This window comes from Amphibalanus amphitrite, unplaced genomic scaffold (assembly GCF_019059575.1).
Source record: "Amphibalanus amphitrite isolate SeventyFive unplaced genomic scaffold, NRLGWU_Aamphi_draft 000535F_arrow, whole genome shotgun sequence".
NCBI classification, from domain to species: domain Eukaryota; kingdom Metazoa; phylum Arthropoda; class Thecostraca; order Balanomorpha; family Balanidae; genus Amphibalanus; species Amphibalanus amphitrite.
The window spans coordinates 93,493-112,455 of NW_024882029.1; the positions used below are offsets into that span (position 1 = coordinate 93,493).

Consider the following 18,963-nt stretch of genomic DNA (forward strand, 5'->3'; position numbering starts at 1 on the left):
CGTGTATATGTTCGAGTCTTCCTTCAGAAAGCTGGTAATTAGCCACTCGTCTCCCGCGGCTCCAGGTATCGCATTTGTTACTGATCGCAGTAGCGGCGGAACACCTTCAATTAAGGGGGGCACTGCCGACTTTTGGTCCCATTCTTTCCATGCAACGACCAATAGGGCTAATGTTAAAATGCCAAAATCAAAGGGGGACACGGTGCATCGGTGCCCACCCCCACCCCCCCCCCCCTTGCCGCCGCCTGCGACCGTTTCTCGCCGGTAATTGAACGCTGTTGGTGGTCAGCATGGTCACGGTGCAATAGTCCGTTGTCAACTAAGTACAGCATTATTATTTGAGTTCAGTCGTTGTCGAGCTGTCGACCATTTGCATTAGACGGTCCTCGACCTACTTCATAAGCCCTGAGCAATTAAAGTCCTCTATCTGGTGAATTAAAACTTTCCCCTATATAACATCTGTGCGATATTGTCTGCCCATCCAGCTATTCATTGTCAGAAACAGGTTATAGGTGTAAACCAGTCGATACATTTAATTCTGTCATTTTTCTTTCAACGAACAAGTTTCCTATGCATGAGCTATATTGCAAATCGCATTCAATTAAAAGTTGAGCTATAAATAAGTTTACCGACATCACTGGCTGATGAGTGATCTGTCACTGAAAACAATTTAACCCAAGGCTGGCGAGTAAACCGGTGTTTTACGGGTACCCCTATCCGCAACCATTTTTAACCACCCTCCCAGGAGTAGTGCTAGGTCCCATTGCGGTGTAGTCGTACTTGCTCTGAGCGGATATAACCGCTGTCAGCGAACAAGTCCGCTGAGAGCAGGGACGACTACACTGCAATCGGACCTTACTGTACTCCTGGGAGGGTGGTTAAAAATGGTTGCGGATAGGGGTACCCGCAAAACACCGGTTTACTCGCGGGCCTTGGGTTAAATTGTTTTCAGTGTGGTCACACTCCACTCACATAAACAATAATATATGCCCGATTTACACCGAATGATACGCCACCTTGAGTAATATGTACGAGTACAATTTAGGTACGTATTTACGTATACCACCTTCCCAATCAATATTTTCGGTCGGCAGTGCAGTGTGTTGCGACTTGCGAGCTCGTCAGTCGTATCCGATTGGCCGTGGGCCCGGAGCTCCGTCACGCTTATTACGAACTCGTGTCGGCATGCTGGGCGGTCAGCGGGGCGGGTCAGCACAGCGGGTCAGCGGGTCAGCGGGTCAGCGCGGCGTGTCAGCGCGCGTTTGACGGTATAGGGCTGGCAGCACAGACGTTAGGCAGCATGGGGCAGTATATGATATAATAGCCGTTTTCACGACGGGCTATTGGGCGAATGCACCTGATTTGACCAAATCTGCACCTAATTTCTTTTACAGCAAATATCTTCATTTTATGAAAATTTGCACCTAATCTGTACCAGATGTGCACCAAATGTGTACCAGATGGCCGTCGTGAAAACAGCTAATAGTCGGGACGGAGTTGTCTGACTAAGCTGGGGCGGACAGCACGGACGAAGGCCTGACAGCGCCGACATTATGTAAACTGTCATGTCACTGTCACACAGCTGCCACGTCGTTGTGTCAACGCCCGATGACGTGTTCAGAGGCAAGCTGCGCAGCATTGTGACTGCACACTTCAGACACATTTTCGCCTTTAGTCTCAGTCGATGACACCTCACCGTGATTGTCGATTGTTGGTGCAAACCAAACAACCAGCCAGTTATGTCAATGAGACCATATGGTGCAAAAAAGATAATCACCCATTATCTGCATGTGACACATTCAATAAGGCAGCTGTACCTTCATATATTCGACATTCATGCCTATTTATAGGGTATTTTCTGACGTTTAGTTACTTCGGGACGCTCGCAGCTCGTTCAGGTTGATATTTAAAAAAAAAAAACTTTTTTTGAAGCTCTTTCCGAATTGAAGCTCTTTTCGGAAAGTGCTGCGCAATGCGCATCGAATTTCATACGCTGCGACTGGTGAACTGGAATGGAACAGCTGTTAATTACAATTCCAAGTCTCATCCGTTTACCTTCATCAGAGTAACTGCGCTCTTGGATCTATACCTTATGGCTGCTGGTCGCGCTGACGGTTTACATTCAGAACGAAAACAAACAGCCATTCTGGCCGCTGTGCGCCGTGCAGGCCGTGACGACGTGGAGGAAGGGGTATGTATACATTTACAACTGAGAGGGATTTCCGATCGTTCAGACTGCGCAGGGGATAATCACTAGTCAGCTTCACTGAAACCTCACGTCCGCGCGATGAGGCGTCCTCAGCCCGTGCCGCTGGCATGGCGGTGAAATGTTCGTTAACGGGCTAGCGCCGGACAGCGGCGAGACGGTGTTCCGAACAGCCGCGCCGCCGCCCGGGGCGGCCCCGCCGGCGGCGCGGCCCTCTCGGACGGGACGGGAGGGGACGGAAGACGCTTCCCCAGTGCGTGGGCGCGCGGCGCGCGCGGCGGAGGTGCGCTCCCGCGCTGGAGGAGCGTCCGTCGGGTTCGATTTTTTCTTTCTTTCTTTTTCAGCTCGTCGACCGTCCCTCTCACATCGCGTAAGGAATGGAGGAATGGACATAACGTGAAAGGGACGGCCGGCCGATCATCAGCCAATGTAACGTTCGAGCAGAGTCTGTGCAGCGCTATAGTTAGCGGAAGATAACGTTGTTATTGAGGAATATCACGGGCCGACACAAGGTGCCCTTATATAAGTAACCTAACTACTATGCGTTTCAGACCCTGTGGAACAGTCCTTTTCGGCTATTTCTCGTTGTATATGCGTTTGATTTTAACCAAACTTTGGCATTGGTGGTTTGAGATCTCTACCTAATTTTTATCAATATGGTCTTTTAACGAAAAATGAAAAATAAAGGCACTTGTCATTGACTGATAATGTTAAGGTCGTCAGAGCCCTGCTTAGAGGCTGACACAGGCTGGACGCTGTCTCCCCTCTGATTGGTCGAGACGCACTAGCACACTGCGGCTTGGCTCCGCCTACTTGCGGTCCAGCCTCGGGTCATGTCGGCGGCAGTCGCAGTCCGGCCGGCCGGCGTGCGGGCCGCGCACGCAGCGCAGCGGAGTGGAGCACTTGTTTGCATGTCATGAACTTTTAATAAGTTGTTCTACGACAAATAAGGACGGAGGAAGAAAGAGAAAGGAAAAGGAGACGTGACAATGAGACGAACGGTAAACGTTGGCTAGTGGACAACAAACAATATGCATATAGCCGCTAGAGCAGAGACAGGAGACAAAGACGATAGACCAGAGACAAGTGACGAAGATAGAGATTAGGCTATAGACGAGAGACAATATACTATAAACGTATAGACGAGAGACTGACAAGGGGGAGTGAAGGACGGGAGATCATGAACTCTCGATATTGCATGCCTATCTACATTTTCAGATTGAGTCATCCTATATTTTCCCTGTTTTATTGTTTTTCGGGCCTAAGATCTATCAACAACATTCTGAAAGCATTGTGGCAATGTCATAGAAAGATTTACCTATTATTTTCACCCCCCCCCAAAAAAAATATTCTTTTAAACAAAAAAACGAAATACCTACAAGTATCTATGTGGATATCTTCAATTAAATAAGGCCGTTGAATGCAAAGACAGTCCGGTGAATTCTGTCCCGTTACTCCTTAAATGCACAATAGCCTGTAGGAAAACGGCTGCGGAGAGGCTCGCTATGAATTATTGAAAATAAGATTATTTTAAGTCTGCATAGGGAATAACATTCTGTAGCTAGGAGTGCTTATTGTTTTATACATACACCGTCGCGATCTGCATTAAATTCTTCATCCTATCCTTATTCTCTCCGCGCGAGACACGACATTTACGATATTCACGCAATGATGCCTGCGTTAGCGTGTGTCTCGTTCCAGTCCGTCAGAGCTCCGCACCGCTCTGACCCCGAGCGGCGAATGACCGGTCCCGGTGTCGCGGCACAGTGGGCGGAGCTTAGCTGCGGCGCAACAGCTGACGCTGCAACGCCATGCTAGCCTCTACCACGGTGCAGAGTTTTCCGATCAATTTTTACCATTACAAGTCAACGACAAGTGCCTTTCATTTTGACATTTTGTTAAAAGACCATATTAGTAAAAATTAGGTAGGCCCTTGAAACACATTGTGTCAAAGTTTGGTTGAAATCAAGCTTAAAGGTAACGAGAAAGGGCCAAAAAGGACTGTTCCAGAGGGTCTGAAATGCGTAGTAGTCGACCATCTACTATGTAGTATTTAAGCGTGTTGGTTTGTCGGCTGTCGCTATTTTGTGCCGTTTGTGTGATATCACGTTACCAATAAGAACAAACCATCACATCAATTGATAGAATGGTGATCTTAAATGAAATTCACTACCCAATACCCATGGAGACACTTAACGTCCTGTTCATGTTTCGCCGTCATATTGTATTTTGTTTGATGCCAGGTAATGGGCCGGAATATACAGAATGGTCTCCCAGTCGACGACTCGCCCCATATAGAGCACTAGAGCAGTAAACCGGCGGGCTACGGCGAGGCTTCAACAACGAAAAATGAACACAATTTGATAACGAAAGGCATTTTGGCGGGACCATAAGTTTTGATTCATTGTATCCAAGATACCGTCCTGATTTATTTTGCACACTTTATTTGCAAAGCAGGACACCACTGCAGTGTATGACTCGTGAGATGTCATTGCAACGTTCGTTGAGCCTAAACGAGTTACAATGAAGAGCGAGCAACACAGAAAACCTTGTCTTACGTTTGCTTTGAAAACAACTGGCAAGCGTGCAGGCTTTGTCTTATCCGGTTTACCCCGTAGAACAGCAGCTCATTGGAGTTCCTAAAGCATGTGAGTTAAGTACAAGGTTTCCAATTGCAAACCAGCTGGAACTGTGGAGCTTTGCAATTGCAAAGCATATGCATCGGTTTTCCGTGATAAAAGAATCGTCGCATGCTAGGTAGATCGTGGAAACGCCCCATTTTTAAAGCTCATATGCTCTGTTTTCATGCATCTCATCATAAGATCATCATGCCTTTTCAACGGGATTTACTTCTTTTTTGTTTCCATGCCGTTGCATGCAGCGCAACTCATGTCCGATGATCGAAGCTGCAGTTTGAAGAGAATTGCAAGCTGCATTTGCTCGGTTGTCAGAAGCGTCGATCCCCAACCTTCACGATCATCTCTAATTTCAAAATTATCTTTCCGTATACCTAGCACGTAACTTAAATTAAAGCTAAAGTTAACCGACCACTTATTAGAATGGATGAAAAATCATTACATTAATGATTTCTAAAATATTCAGTAATTGATGTTTATAAATTGATCATCACAGCCACATTTATTCCCACCAATATAGCTACTCATATGCACAGACGCCATGTGTATGGATCATGGATGCAATTATTATGTAGCTGCTCACGCTTAGTTCACGCAGTGTGCTGCAATTGTTCACCCCATAATTAATATTTCACGAAGCAGTGTCACGATGAAAATACAAAAACCTTCACTTGTTATCATGTGTAGTCTTTATTCTGCAACATTCTTTCACTCAACCATTCTGCATTTATGCTGCTGAGAGCGCATTGGTAATGTGTTTATGCAACCACTGATGCCACGCTTTATTTTTGGTCTCGGCCAATTTTGAGGAATACGAGCAATTGAAGAAAGATGCCTAAGGGGAGGAAGAGAAAAAGAGAAAGAGAGAGAGAGAGAGAAAGGGAAAGAGAGAGAGAGAGGGAGAGAGAGAGGGGGGAGAGAGAGAGAGAGAGGGGAGAGAGAGAGAGAGAGAGAGAGAGAGAGAGAGAGAGAGAGAGAGAGAGAGAGAGAGAGAGAGAGAGAGAGAGAGAGAGAGAGAGAGAGAGAGAGAGAGAGAGAGAGAGAGAGAGAGAGAGAGAAACGCCTTAAGCATTTGCATCGGTTTTCCATACATATATGCGACGATTTAGAAAGGGCCGAATTGTTAAAAATCTTAACCCTATTAGTGGCAGGGGGGGGGGTTGTTTTCATCCACCCCTCAGGCTTTTCGGGAATATCTCCGAAACCGCTGAAGCTACGATGCTGAAATTTTCTGACTTTTCCTAAAACTAAATTGGGCACATTCCCTGAAAATTTAAAGTTCATAACTTTACCAGGGACGGCTCCAGAGCACTGGGAATTGGGGGGTCCTATTCGTGAAGCGAGTCATTTGGGCGAAGATCACGATGCTGATGTATTATAACTGTATGCACCAGTTTTACGAACAGTGAATGAAAGGTATCATGTGATAACATATGCAAAGTTATTGTGCATCCTCTTTTGACACGTTTTTGCTATAATAGGCGGATCCAGGCGTCCAAAAAGGGGGTTATGTTTTACCTCCCAACATAGGTGCCCTGACACCGCCTATGCATGACCAATACAATTGTAGTCGTTCTCTCATAAGAAAATTGTAACATAACAAGACCATTACCACCCTTTTTAGAAACAGTACCAACAAAAACCTTATTTACTATACTTTTTGTGTACCCCCAATCTCAATGATCTGTATCCGCCTATGATTTTTGAAAATGCATATTTTTAGGATCCATGTGAATTCCTGGTTCATTCTCTATCGATCGGCAAAAGTTGCGTTAAGATTGGTTCAGAAACCTGGCCGTGATAAACAGTCTAAAATGTATCTGCAATTTGCCCGTTTTTACCCCCCCCCCTCTACCCCCTATTGACATTTTTTATTTTTTATTTTTTAGAAATGTAGATCACGTTGAGCGAAATCGAATGCCGTTAGAATTTTGAAAATCGGCCCGTTAGATCTCGAGATATCAAGGGGGGTCGTAAACAGCCCCCCCCCCTGCCACTAATAGGGGTAGCCAGGAGCCTGCCACTAATAGGGTTAATATATAATGCATACTATGCTCGTTGCCTATTCGGTTATTCACACAGCCATGCACATTGCAAAACAACACATCGAATTTGATAAAATACATGCACGAAAATATACCTATACTATGCACTTCTGGTTTCAGCCGGTAGCCACTACATTTTAAAGGTAGTGTGCCAGCTTTCTTGGACCGTATGGAGTTAATGGCCCAGATAAGGAGAACCGGATTTTTAGAACTTATCCATACCTTCAAAACTCATGGAAACGTCTTAAATTCTTCAAATTTTGAGTACCCCAGTGCGAAATTCGCCCCGACGGGTTGTCGGTCGTACCCCAACCACATTTCACACCACTATGAACAATAAATGCACACACTGAAATCGCTATTACCGATATGCTCATCCAATCAAGTTTCGATAAACCCGTTCATCATCATCTCCTGCGGTTTCGAACACGCCTGTTAGGTGGCTTCTGATGCTCGTCGAGGTCGGAATTTCCAAATACGCGTGGTGCGTCGGGCCGCGCGCTCTGACTTCGGCCAAGAAAAATGCGTCAGCTGATCATTGTCATTTCTGCCACTTGCGTGTGGTGAAATGGGGTCATAACTTATAAGACGGCTTTTTCATATCAATTATTTTACATAAAATCATATTTCAAACCATAAATAATGTTCGACAGCCAAATAAAAGAAACAATACCAATACGGGCTTACAGTTTAAGGCTCGACATTGTGTTGTCTACGATTAGACAGCTGATAACTCATTCCCGTACGTCGTATGGTCGTAACGCTATAATGACCTTTGCTTATTGTCACAAGTGCGCCGCATTCGCGATTGTTGCCCGACGCCTGTTTGCAGGTGAGCCCACTACAGTTGTTATACATATCTAAAAACCGAAAAACTTTTAGGCGAAAAAGGCACTATTCCAGGCCCATTTTTGATTTTTTTTGCGATATTAGGTAAAAACAGAAGCTTCTTATCCTAGGAAAAATAAAATGGGAAATCTTTCAAAGGTGGCACACTACCTTTAATGCGTTGGCAAACATCATCGACGGTCCACGAAAAAGCCGATGCACCATGAAATAATTTTACACATGTGTAATGTTTAGCAATACGAAATATGGCCGCATAGGGTATACGATGCCATATCGTTTACCTAGAGTAACCTTATCACATTCACCATAGAACTTTACATGGTATGTAGAGGTCTACGCATTCACATAAAACGTCAGATGTGATAGGAACACACGCTGTGAATCTTTCACTACCGGCGATTTGCGAAGGACGTTTACTAGTAGTAAGTCACCAGTAAGTAAAAGTACCATGCACACGGAGTGGCAGGTCGAGCGATGACCAGCTTGGGTCGGGTAATGTCCGACAAGACGTCCACTCAGATCTGTCTGCAAATTCACCCCGTCAGCTATCACGTCTTCCGTCCGAAGGATGGTCATGGTGAAAATAAAGCGCTACTCGCATACAACGCCGAATCCTACTGATCACTAGCTCACTCACTTCAGCAGACACCACCATCACACATCTGTCTCAACTTACTCTAATAAAGCTTCTGTACCGATAAAATTAGCTCACAGCTGCGGCAAACACGTATGTCTGATATACTTTTCGCAGCTCCTCACCACCGAGCCGCAAGAAGAGCTGTCTTCAATTGCAAATTGCGAGTAAAGAGAGACAGCTCTGCGATAAACTGCGATAACAAACAACGACATGATTTGACAACTCTTCACAAATCACATATCTACTGGTGTCCATCTGAAAGAATGCCTCAGAGTTCAGGAAATGCACTGATCGATCGCTATTCTACTTGTATGCTCTAGCTCAACATGACCGATTTGTTTACTAAATGGATAATAATTACGAAATTCAATGAAAGTCTTGGGGATCCAGTGCACTCATATGTTGACGGATTTCGAACCTTATTACAAACCCTGTTGTGTGTTTTTTTTTTGTTGGGTTAGGCCCTTTCGGTCGACAAGACCATTGCAGAGCCGGAAGGATGATAGGAATTAGGGGGAGACATTGGTCTGGGCAGGCACCCTAGTGAGTCGCCGGGGCTGAGCCCGTCCGAAGACAGGCCACCCAGCCCCAAGGCACTCACTGCACCCGGCTACGGGGTGCGTTCCCTCGGGAGCAGCGGTGCCGCTCCAAGGACCGCGCATGAGATAAAGTTGCCTGTCCAGCCCGGAGAGGGGTTGTGGCGTGGAGGAGAAGGATTTCAGTTTCCTGAGGATAGAAGCATGGAACGGTCTGTTGTGTGTCATTTGATAGGCATGCAGCCATCGAATGGTCCAAGGACTCCATCACAGCGCATGGCCATTGCCCCCGAGGTGCGCCTTTAGTGGGCTGATGTGTCCCGAGCCGGTCTGACCTGGCGCCGCGGGTGCCGCTGCCCTCCCAGCGCTCATCCTGCGTGCGCCCTGGGCTCTCACATTCATCCCTCGGGCTGGGTCAGAAGCCGTGACCCGCATATCACTCGTCTCCAACTCAGGCTCCGCTCTCAGGCAGAGCAGCACGCGCGACACCATGCTGAGAAACTTGGAGTTGAGCGCGCAGTAGAGGATGAAGTTGCACGAGTAGTGGACGGCCATCAGCACTGAGACGACCAGCTTGAAGGTGCGGTAGCCGTCCGAGCTGAGCTGGGACGTGTCACCGCCGTAGATGAGTGTAGCGGCCGACTGCCGGCTGGCCAGGTGGGTGGGAAACTCGCCGATCAGAAACAGCACGATGATGCCGACCAGGGTGGCTGTTAGACGCGTCTGCTCCTGTAGGTAGAGACGAGAAGACAGAGGTGAGAACAGCGGGTGACGACAGGGGTGAGGTCAGCACGTGGGGTAATAGAGAATGGCAGAATGTGGGAGATATTAACGGGCGGTCGCTTGAGCAGGTGACCTGGCCAAGTGGACTGAGCATTAAAGGCCGACAACATATGCATAAAATTGCATGATGAAGTGTGTTCAAAACGTCGTCCCTACCTCCATCGTTTTTGAAACAGAGGATATAGGAGACACTTTCCAATTGTAGTTTTATAATCCACTACCAAATTATATCCATTGCGTTACGCCGACTGTAGTTGCACCTGTATACTCCGGGTTGGGTTTGAACTACCGCAGAGACAAACACTTGTGAAAATAAAGTGAGAATGGAGCCCCCTGTGCGGCGCTGAGTTTTGCGATGCACCACTTTATCACGAGCTCACAGGGTCGAATGTCAATAATAAATTGTGATTTTGATGACTGGCCGTGCAGCTACCGATTACTACCCAATAGCAAACAGAGCATATGACCCTGCAGGGTCTTAAACGTGCTTGTAAGTATAGCTTGCATGTAGCACGGCTATGAGTGAATGCCGGGTCGAAGAGGCGCATTCGGCTTTTTCCGCATATAGCGCACTTGGTCAAATGCAAAGTAAATCACTTTCATGTTTTGTGAACTGCGCCTTACCATGCATTGATGATTCTTACAGTGCATCCAAAAGTAAAGGCATATATACGACGGTGACGGTTGAATGTCGGGTCAGCATGATTCGCTACATATGCTGCAATGCTGCAGCATGCTGTTTAACAGCCATCAATGAACCCGAAGTAAATGATTTCCTTACGCAGGGTCCGCTGATGCCTTGTAAGTTAGTAAACAAAAATTTCTTTCTCGATTTATATAGCGCCACCGCCAACGAAAAAGGACCTCAATCAAGTATCATGACTATTAAGCACCACAAGCACTCATGTATTTCTCCAATAGCGCCATTGAGCTTTTGAAACTCAAAAAAGAACCGAGTACAAAGAGAAGACCTGATGCCCACATCGTTCATTTATGTAGAAACCAGTACGGAGCCTTTGCATGGGTTCAGTATTAATAATGTCACTAAGCGGACGGAGGTTCAAGGTGTTTGTTGTTACGAGACATTATACTCGTAGACATTATAAGCCGGCTAACAGACTAAAGGCTGAAACAGACTCTTTCCGCGTTCAGGAAATCGCATGCGAGAGCCTATTCAAATACATTATAATTTTTCCCGCATCAATCGTATCCGGGAGGTGCGTGCGATTGGAGTGTGCTTCCATGTGTTTGAATAGGCTCGCATGCATTTCCTGACTGCGGAAAGAGTCTGTTTCAGGCATTACACGAACGGGAAAACGAACAGCAGTGCCGTTAGCTCGATGAGGCAAATATAAAAACAAACGAACCTAATCAGTCGCGTACAAACTAAGCGGTCACCCGAGCCTTTGGAATTATTACTATTTTCTCACATGTCATTTCATTATTTTCCGAATTTTTGAAGAGCTCCGACCGTGGCTGGGTGCCAGCCAGGGCGTGATATCATATCGCCCGATCTTTGGCGAAACAGAAAAGCTCACATTCACCGGGGACGTGGGGCGTCCCATGCTTTTCATTCTGGGTGGCCTCGTTGGTCGGTGCAGTGGTCGTTCAATGCCTGTCATTGACCGTGGCGGCCTCTTTGGCATTCAGCGGCACGATCGAACACCGCAGCTGTGAAGCTCGTGACGTTGATGTAGGTAACATCCGACATGGATCTGACGTCTTTTACTTGACGCCTCGGTCAAACTTCTCAATGTCTGTCAAGACTGATGTTGTTTGGCTACCCAGTACCCATCTAAGTAGTAGGTACTACTCCCCGCGTCACACAATAAACTTTTGATGGAAGCCGCAAGACTTGATTGTATGTTTGTGCCATTGCGCATTAGCATACGCATTTCGAATAGATTTAAACTCTTTTTCGTTTTGTGGTGCCACGGTAGTAAGAAAAGGAATATCATGACATCAACCCATATGCCTACAATAACTATGTATGTAGCTTCGACAAGTGGAAAAGCCGTGCGCTTGTGGCCTGAGCCCATATAACATAGGACATTTTGCGATGTTCCTCGTCCGATTTCGATGTTTGATGTTCGTCCGATGGCCTTATGCACAGGTGCACCCGATAGGTATGGGCAATAATTTATTTGTACAGCTTTTCATATTGGTTATTACGAGCGAGCGAGCGCAGCGAGCGAAGCGAGTCTTTTCAATATAACGGAAAAATCTCAGTATGAGGGGCCCGGCCCGGCCCGGCCCGGCCTGTAACGCTTTTGAGAGGCTTACATGTATCTCAGCAACCGCTGGACCGATTGGCCTGCGGTCTTTTTTGCTGGGTAGCCCCATCCCTTCTACCCCGTAATTGACTACTTTTGATACATCTCAGTGACCATCGTGGCACGTGCCACGTGAAAAGTCAAGGGTGTTCAAGCTGTTTTGCAAAAGTAGTGATTTTGAGAGGCTCATATCTCAGCAGCCGCTTGGGCGATTGACTTGCGGTAATTTTTATAGGGTAGCTGCATCCTTTCTACCAAAAATAGGATACTCTCGGTGCATGTGGGTCACCCCCAGTGCACGTGCAAATTACAACATTAAGAGGCGTCAAATTTGTTACCATTTTAATAACTCGGTAATTACTGGGGCGATATCGCTGAAACTTGGCATACAGGTAGGTACCCACCAGGCAATGCATTCCCATGTGTTGCGGTTAGGGTGCTACTGCACGTGCGCACGTGCAGGGGGCGCTTCCAGATCTCGAGAACGGCTGGGTCGATTGCGCTCAAATTTGGTACACGGTTGGAGACCGGTTAGTAGGGTGCCGTGCAAAAGTCAGTTTGAACCCTGTTTGCACGTGCGCACGTGCAGAATGCCGCTTCCAGATCTCAGGAACGGCTGGGCCGATTGCGTTCAAATTTGGTACACCGCTAGCGACCGGTTAGAAGGGTGCTTTGCGCAAGCCCGTTGGAAGTACCCTCTCGCCCTTCCGCACGTGCAGGGCTCACTATCTCGCTCGCTCGTTCTTCGCCCAAAAGGCGTTTTACTGGTTTTATATTTATTTTCATTTAGAGACTGGTAAGGAGGATAGATGCTGTCGTTGCAGTACCGAAAAGCGTCATCTGATATTATGACCGGAACAGAGGAAAAACATGTTGGCATTAGAGCTGATCCATCACTTTCGGATGATGTATACGAACCGGTATCAGGGAAGGCCTTTAGTGCCATTATTCAAGCATAAAAAGTTGACTGAGCTCAATCATTGAAGCCATAAAATCGATAACGCCTGTAGCGGGACACGCTGAGATTTGAAGCATGACCGGCACAGATGGAATAATTTACGTGTCACGTGACCTCTGAGCCGTTTAAAGGGACCCTCCCACCTTCAAAAAAGTTAATGAATTGGCATGAAAGTGATGTCGCTCGGTTCAGAAAGAGCAAAAACGAATATCTACCAAATTTCATCGAAAAATATTCACCGGTTTTCAAGATATTAGACTTTTACTTTTGTTTACTTTTTGGGATCTCCGCTGTTCCTAGCGACTTTATTTGAAAGTGCGGCATTTGTTGCGCGCAAAGCAGCATATACCACCGCGTGCTACAAAACGTTTAAGTCAAACATTTAACGGACGTTCGAAAGCCTGATGACGTCATCAGATTCCCGTAATGGTTAAGAGATAGGGACCACGCTGGTCCCACCCTGCAAGTAAAGGGAAGAAATTTCTTGAACACCATAAAGCTGCGGGGGTTGCGACAAGGATAAATGGTGGGTTCTGAGCCTGGCCGCAAACTTGGCTATCTCAACTCAAAACTAATGTTAAGGTGGGAGGGTCCCTTTAATGTTCACGTGATTTGTTTGTAGCATGATGGCTGAGCCGGTACATACATAATCGGCTTATATACAAAGACAGACAGTCACCGTTTTGACTTCGCCGCCGAGACATTGAGAGAGATCATTGTATTAACATTGTACGACAGTGGCATGCAATGCAATATAGTGACGACGAAACGAAGGTGGGCGAGTCAAATAACATGTCGGACGCATTGCCAAATACGAGCAACTATTCACCAGACATTATCCCCCAGAAATGGCAGATACTCAAGGCTTTGAAGGTGAGCGAGCTCCGTCTCAGCACCAACTCACTGCCTAGTAGCAAAAACACCCCAGTCCAATTCCCAAAACCCTCATTTCGATGAATGATAAGACCTTGAAATTGGGATAAAGTTGCCTAAAGTCACGTGGACAGAATAGGTGTTGGGAAATGGCATGAACAATGCACATTATACCTACATACTGCACAATATGCAATAATTCCAATGACTCCACTGCATGAAGCGCTCGCGAGCCAGTTTTGACAACTATGCACATCTTATCAGTTCAGACCGCCTGGCGAGTATAGATTTCAACGACAGGGCGCTCGTCTAGCTGTTGCGCTGACCCAATTTTGTCTAATCACCGTGGGAAAACCAACTCAGTTCTGATGTACGTCGAAAAAAAAAATGAGATAGGTATTGACACGCGATCTCAGCCGCCTGCAGATGGGATGGATAACTAGACGCCGCTTTGCATGTCTCTTTTCTAAACGTCCAGTGACTAAGGAACAGCTTTAAAGTTTGGTAATATGAATTTATTTCGAAGCAGACCATTAGGTATGAGATGTTCATAATAGACTTATGGTTTGCGACTGCCTACGCAATATTTCTAATTTTCCAAGTGTATCATCGATTGATGAACTAAATTGTTCAGCAATTCGACACAAGATAATTTGCCAGCTCACTGCAAATCTAACTGTAGCGTGCAAGGTTCAAATGCGCACCACAATGCTTGATTGTCTAATGTTGTATGTAGCAATGTTTCGAAGAGCTTATCTGCTTTAGCACGCTACTGCGAGTTCTATAGATTTCTATATTATTCAACATCCTGTAACAATGGATTGCATTACTCCAACTATGGTAACATGTTAATGCTAAAATTCAAATATAAGTGACTGTGAATCAGAAAATTGGATCAGTATCGACATTTAACGGTATGCACTATGCAGAGATTTATGCGGGAAGTAAACTAAGTAGAAAGGGATATAGACCGTGTGTCATGTCATATAACTTTATTGTGTGGCCAGAGTTAATGAAATTTCTACTCTGTCTGATATCCCCCTATGGCGGAAAACTTAACGACGAAGCAGAACTACTGCTACGGCACTCGGGTCGCTTCAGAATGTGCCGTCAAACATTTAACGAGCTGCTGCGGTGTAGCGAAAAGCTCACTGCTTGTGAAATAGCCTTCAAACTAGAGGCTGCATGCATGTCAAAAATGATGAATTCATGCTGGCCTAAGTGTGACGGATATAAACCCCCAGGCCCCAAGACTATTTAGGTTTCAATTTAAAAACGTCAGCATTTTCCCAGAAGGAAATTGAAACGGGTATTCGTTGCATGAAAGACTATGGACCAGCATCAAATGCCAGCTGGAACTAAGGACGGTGATGAACACTGGCTCATTTTTTAAACTTAGCCAATGACCATGATGTTAAAGAAAAACTATACAAGCCCATCGCTAAATAAAATACATTTTCTCACGTTCATTGACAAAGTAATCACTAGCCGTTTTCACGACGGCCATCTGGTACACATTTGGTGCACATCTGGTACAGATTAGGTGCAGATTTGGTGGTCAAATCAGGTTCAGTGTGTCTCTTAGCAGCTATCAGCTAGGGTTGCACCAATTGCTTATAGGCCTGCTTTGTCATATTATCAGAGAGCATCATCGATTAAAACACTGAAATAAATTCATAAAATGAAGATATTTGCTGTAAAAGAAATTAGGTGCAGATTTGGTCAAATCAGGTGCATTCGCCGGATAGCCCGTCGTGAAAACGGCTAATGTATATTTTTTTTGGACTCAGTGAGCAAGGTCGACATTGCCGGTGACATGACTTTGACTGATGACATAATGGTGACAAGAAGACGAACTAAAGAGGTGCTGCCATCATCTCAAATGCAAACCGTTTCCATGACTCGCCTATCTTTACCCCATTGCCCACCTTGAGCCGCTTCTCCTCGCGCAGTTTACGCTGTGAGAGCAGCGTTTTGCGGTGTCGGTAGCTCTGGCGCAGTGACAGAATCAGCAGCAGGTTTCCAACCGCCAGGAACAGCGCCGTGCCCAGACCAAACACCACGAAACGAATCCAGTTGTGGATCTGGTAATACCTGGAGAGAGGGCACAACACTCGTTAGCAGGACAGAAAAACGGGCTGGAGAACATGCGGCTGTTCGGAGAAATGCTGGGAATGTGAGGCTCACTGGGTGAAATCACAGGTGTAACATGTGGCGAGCACAGTCTGCAGTGCAGTCTGGTATTTACAATACGACACAGTAGAGCAGTCAGGACAGTGTATTGGTATTTGGAACATCGATGTGAGCATTAATCAACAGATAGCACTCAACGTTGTATATAGGTAGACACTTACATGAAATATGAATTAATATATAGTAGGTATAACGCGGCTGCCCTAGGTAGGCGTGTATGTATTGATTCATTAGCTGATACGCAAGCAGTCTAGCTTTAGTGCCGCTTATGTGTGGTATTAAATAGATTACCCTCATTACCGTCACCAGCTTGGTGCTTTAGATAACAGAGACCGCTGTGCCCATGGGACGGTACAGTCGTGTACAGGTTGATGGTCCCCTACTCTTTATCCACCGGGTTCCTATGGCTCAGCATTGGCAGCAGCCGCCTGGTACCGGTAGGCTGTGCCGCATGACCGGAAAGTGAAGCGGCACAGTCTACCCACGCCGTTTGACATCGGCTCGGGTCGCCGGGTGGAGCGCTTTGTAGACCAGCTGTCGCGTCAGACCAGCCCGGGGGGGAGGGGCTCGTCTCGGTGGTTGGCGTGGGCTGGGGAGTGGTGTGGGGCGTGTTGGTGGACCATGGGGGCTGGGCGGGTTGTGGTCACTTGCTGCATTGCACATTTTGCGTCGCTTAACAATTGCATTCCTGTTTTTGCTAAGCACAATGCACGGAAGACCCAGCGAATATGATTTACTTGTGCATTGTGCAAAACGTGATTTGGCACGGTGTCGAGGCAACCATAGGTCTTGTGCCACATATATGCATGATATTTAGGCAATACGCTTATGAAAATGGTAGATTGATCGGATTGATGCTGGATGTCAATTCGCATGCTAAATGTCGACATGTAATAAATGAACGAATGAATGAATGAATCAATCAATCGACAATCGACATGTAGATATAAAACCGTTTAAATGGCTCGCAACCACTAAAATCAAACCAGATCCTAACTCGGAAAAGTAGCGGGAGCCCCGATGAGGCTCGAACCGGGACTCCACGTCGAAAGTTTTGCCAATGATCCATCATCATTCCACCAAGCTAGGGCGACCGGCACCCGAAACCACAAAAACATTCATTGACTTTGCTGCCGACCTCCCGGCCCCGCCGCCCGCCCGGCCAGACTTTGCCCCGGCCGTGGCCACCATCCGGTGTAGCTCAGCGTAGGAGTGCTAGACTGTCAAACTGACCGGCAGTGAGAGGCCCGGTTCGAGACGCTTGGCGTGCTGGAGGTTTATTTCTGTGTCCGAGGCTATGCGAGTAGTCCACTTTTCAGAAAGATTATTTGGTGACAGGCCTGTTTTCTTTCTTTGCTGCAATTCATGAGGAGACCGTATGACTATGGACCCTTACCTGTCCTTCCGCGACCCACTTGGGAGATGGGTGCTTGAACCCCCCTGGGTTTTGTGAATATCTCTAAAGCGAATTTTTGGAGGGTGGATTACGATCGGTTCTATGCGACAAGTGACCACACACCCCCAGCCCCAGGTCCGCTCACTCCCTCCCCACATCACCCCCGCCCCACACCACACTCTAGCCCGCCTCATCCACCGAGCCGAGCTAAATAGACAGGCCTGACCTTTACCCCCCCCCCCCTCCCCCCAGCCGGTGTAACGCAGCGTCCGGTCAAATCGCTCTACCAGGCGACCCGAGCCGGTGTCTTACACTGTGGGTAGGCTGTGCCGCTTCACTCTCGGGTCATGCGGCACAGCCTACCGGTACCAGGCGGCTGCTGCCAATGCTGAGCCATAGGAACCCGGTGGATAAAGAGTAGGGGACCATCAACCTGTACACGACTGTACGTGAAATGGGCGTTGGGTAGTATGTATTTCTGCATTCCCGGTAAATTCAACTTGAAATTTGAAAGAAATTCCATCCGACAATATCAGAGCTTACTCTTAGGTACCGGGTTAATCTAATAACAAACCCCACCTAAATTCCTTTCACTTTAGCATCAAGATACGGGACACCAGAGACGTTTGCTGCCCGGCCAACACCAACAGTGACCCGTCCATCGCAGCTATAAGTGCGTGGTTCAGTCTGCATCTGATAGCGGGCCGTTTATTCCGGCCGCTCCGCCAGCTGACGGGGGCTCTCAGCACTCAGCAGGCTGTCAGCGTCACCTCGTCATGGCCAGGTCATTAATCAAACGGACAGATCAGCCGGTCCGGCACAGGCTGCCAGAGGTGAGAATGGGGCACTGCATGCACGCACGGTAATTCTGAGTCCTGTCAGCTCCCCTCCCTCTAAGTTTAATGTCAGCCTTTGGGCTTGCAGTCACACATCAACAACTTTAGCCATATATGGCTAAAGAGAGAACAGCATTATGGAACAGCATATGTGCTGTTCTCTTTTGAATAACCTTTTACTTACAACACCTAAAATTAATTCGTGTGGCATTCGACCGCATCAGCTTTTAAGGTCAAAGAAGCAACCAGTTATTGAATGAAAACTTTCATGACTATCGCTATGATGGTGATCTCAAACATAATTAAACTCGGATGACGGACATGTAAATAATGTCACGGTCGAACGATCCATCCACACCCAGACGACATGACACGACACCGTGTGTAATCGTGTCCCGAGTGAAAACTCATGTGTCCCGAGCGAGAACTTATGTGTCCAGAGCAAAAACTCATGAGTCCCGGGCGAGAAGTGATGGCCACTCAAGCGAGCGCTGTGAGCGACAGCTGAGCCACTAAAGCGGCCGAAATAACGCCCATTGCAAGTGAGTGCATATCATATTGCACTTTCCTCGGTTATCAGCCCGTTTAAAGGCTGAAACAGACTCTTTCCGCGTTCAGGAAATCGCATGCGAGAGCCTATTCAAATACATTGTAATTCTTCTCGCATCAATCGCTTGCGGGAGGTGCGTGCGATTGATGCGAGCGTGCTCCCATGTATTTGAATAGGCTCTCGCATGCGATT

The 18,963-nt window shown here is 46.9% G+C and overlaps 1 protein-coding gene across 1 annotated transcript in view; it reads right to left on the bottom strand.

The window, feature by feature from the left end:
• Positions 1-7,882: 7,882 nt before the first annotated feature.
• Positions 7,883-18,963, bottom strand: part of LOC122393431 (probable G-protein coupled receptor B0563.6) — a 34,853-nt gene continuing 23,772 nt past the window's right edge. The window contains exons 5-6 of the mRNA XM_043389429.1: positions 15,725-15,890; positions 7,883-9,638 (exon numbers count right to left, since the gene is read on the bottom strand). Of these exons, the coding sequence (XP_043245364.1) occupies positions 9,177-9,638; positions 15,725-15,890 (628 nt within the window). The 3' untranslated portion in view covers positions 7,883-9,176. The remainder of the gene's footprint in view (positions 9,639-15,724; positions 15,891-18,963) is intronic.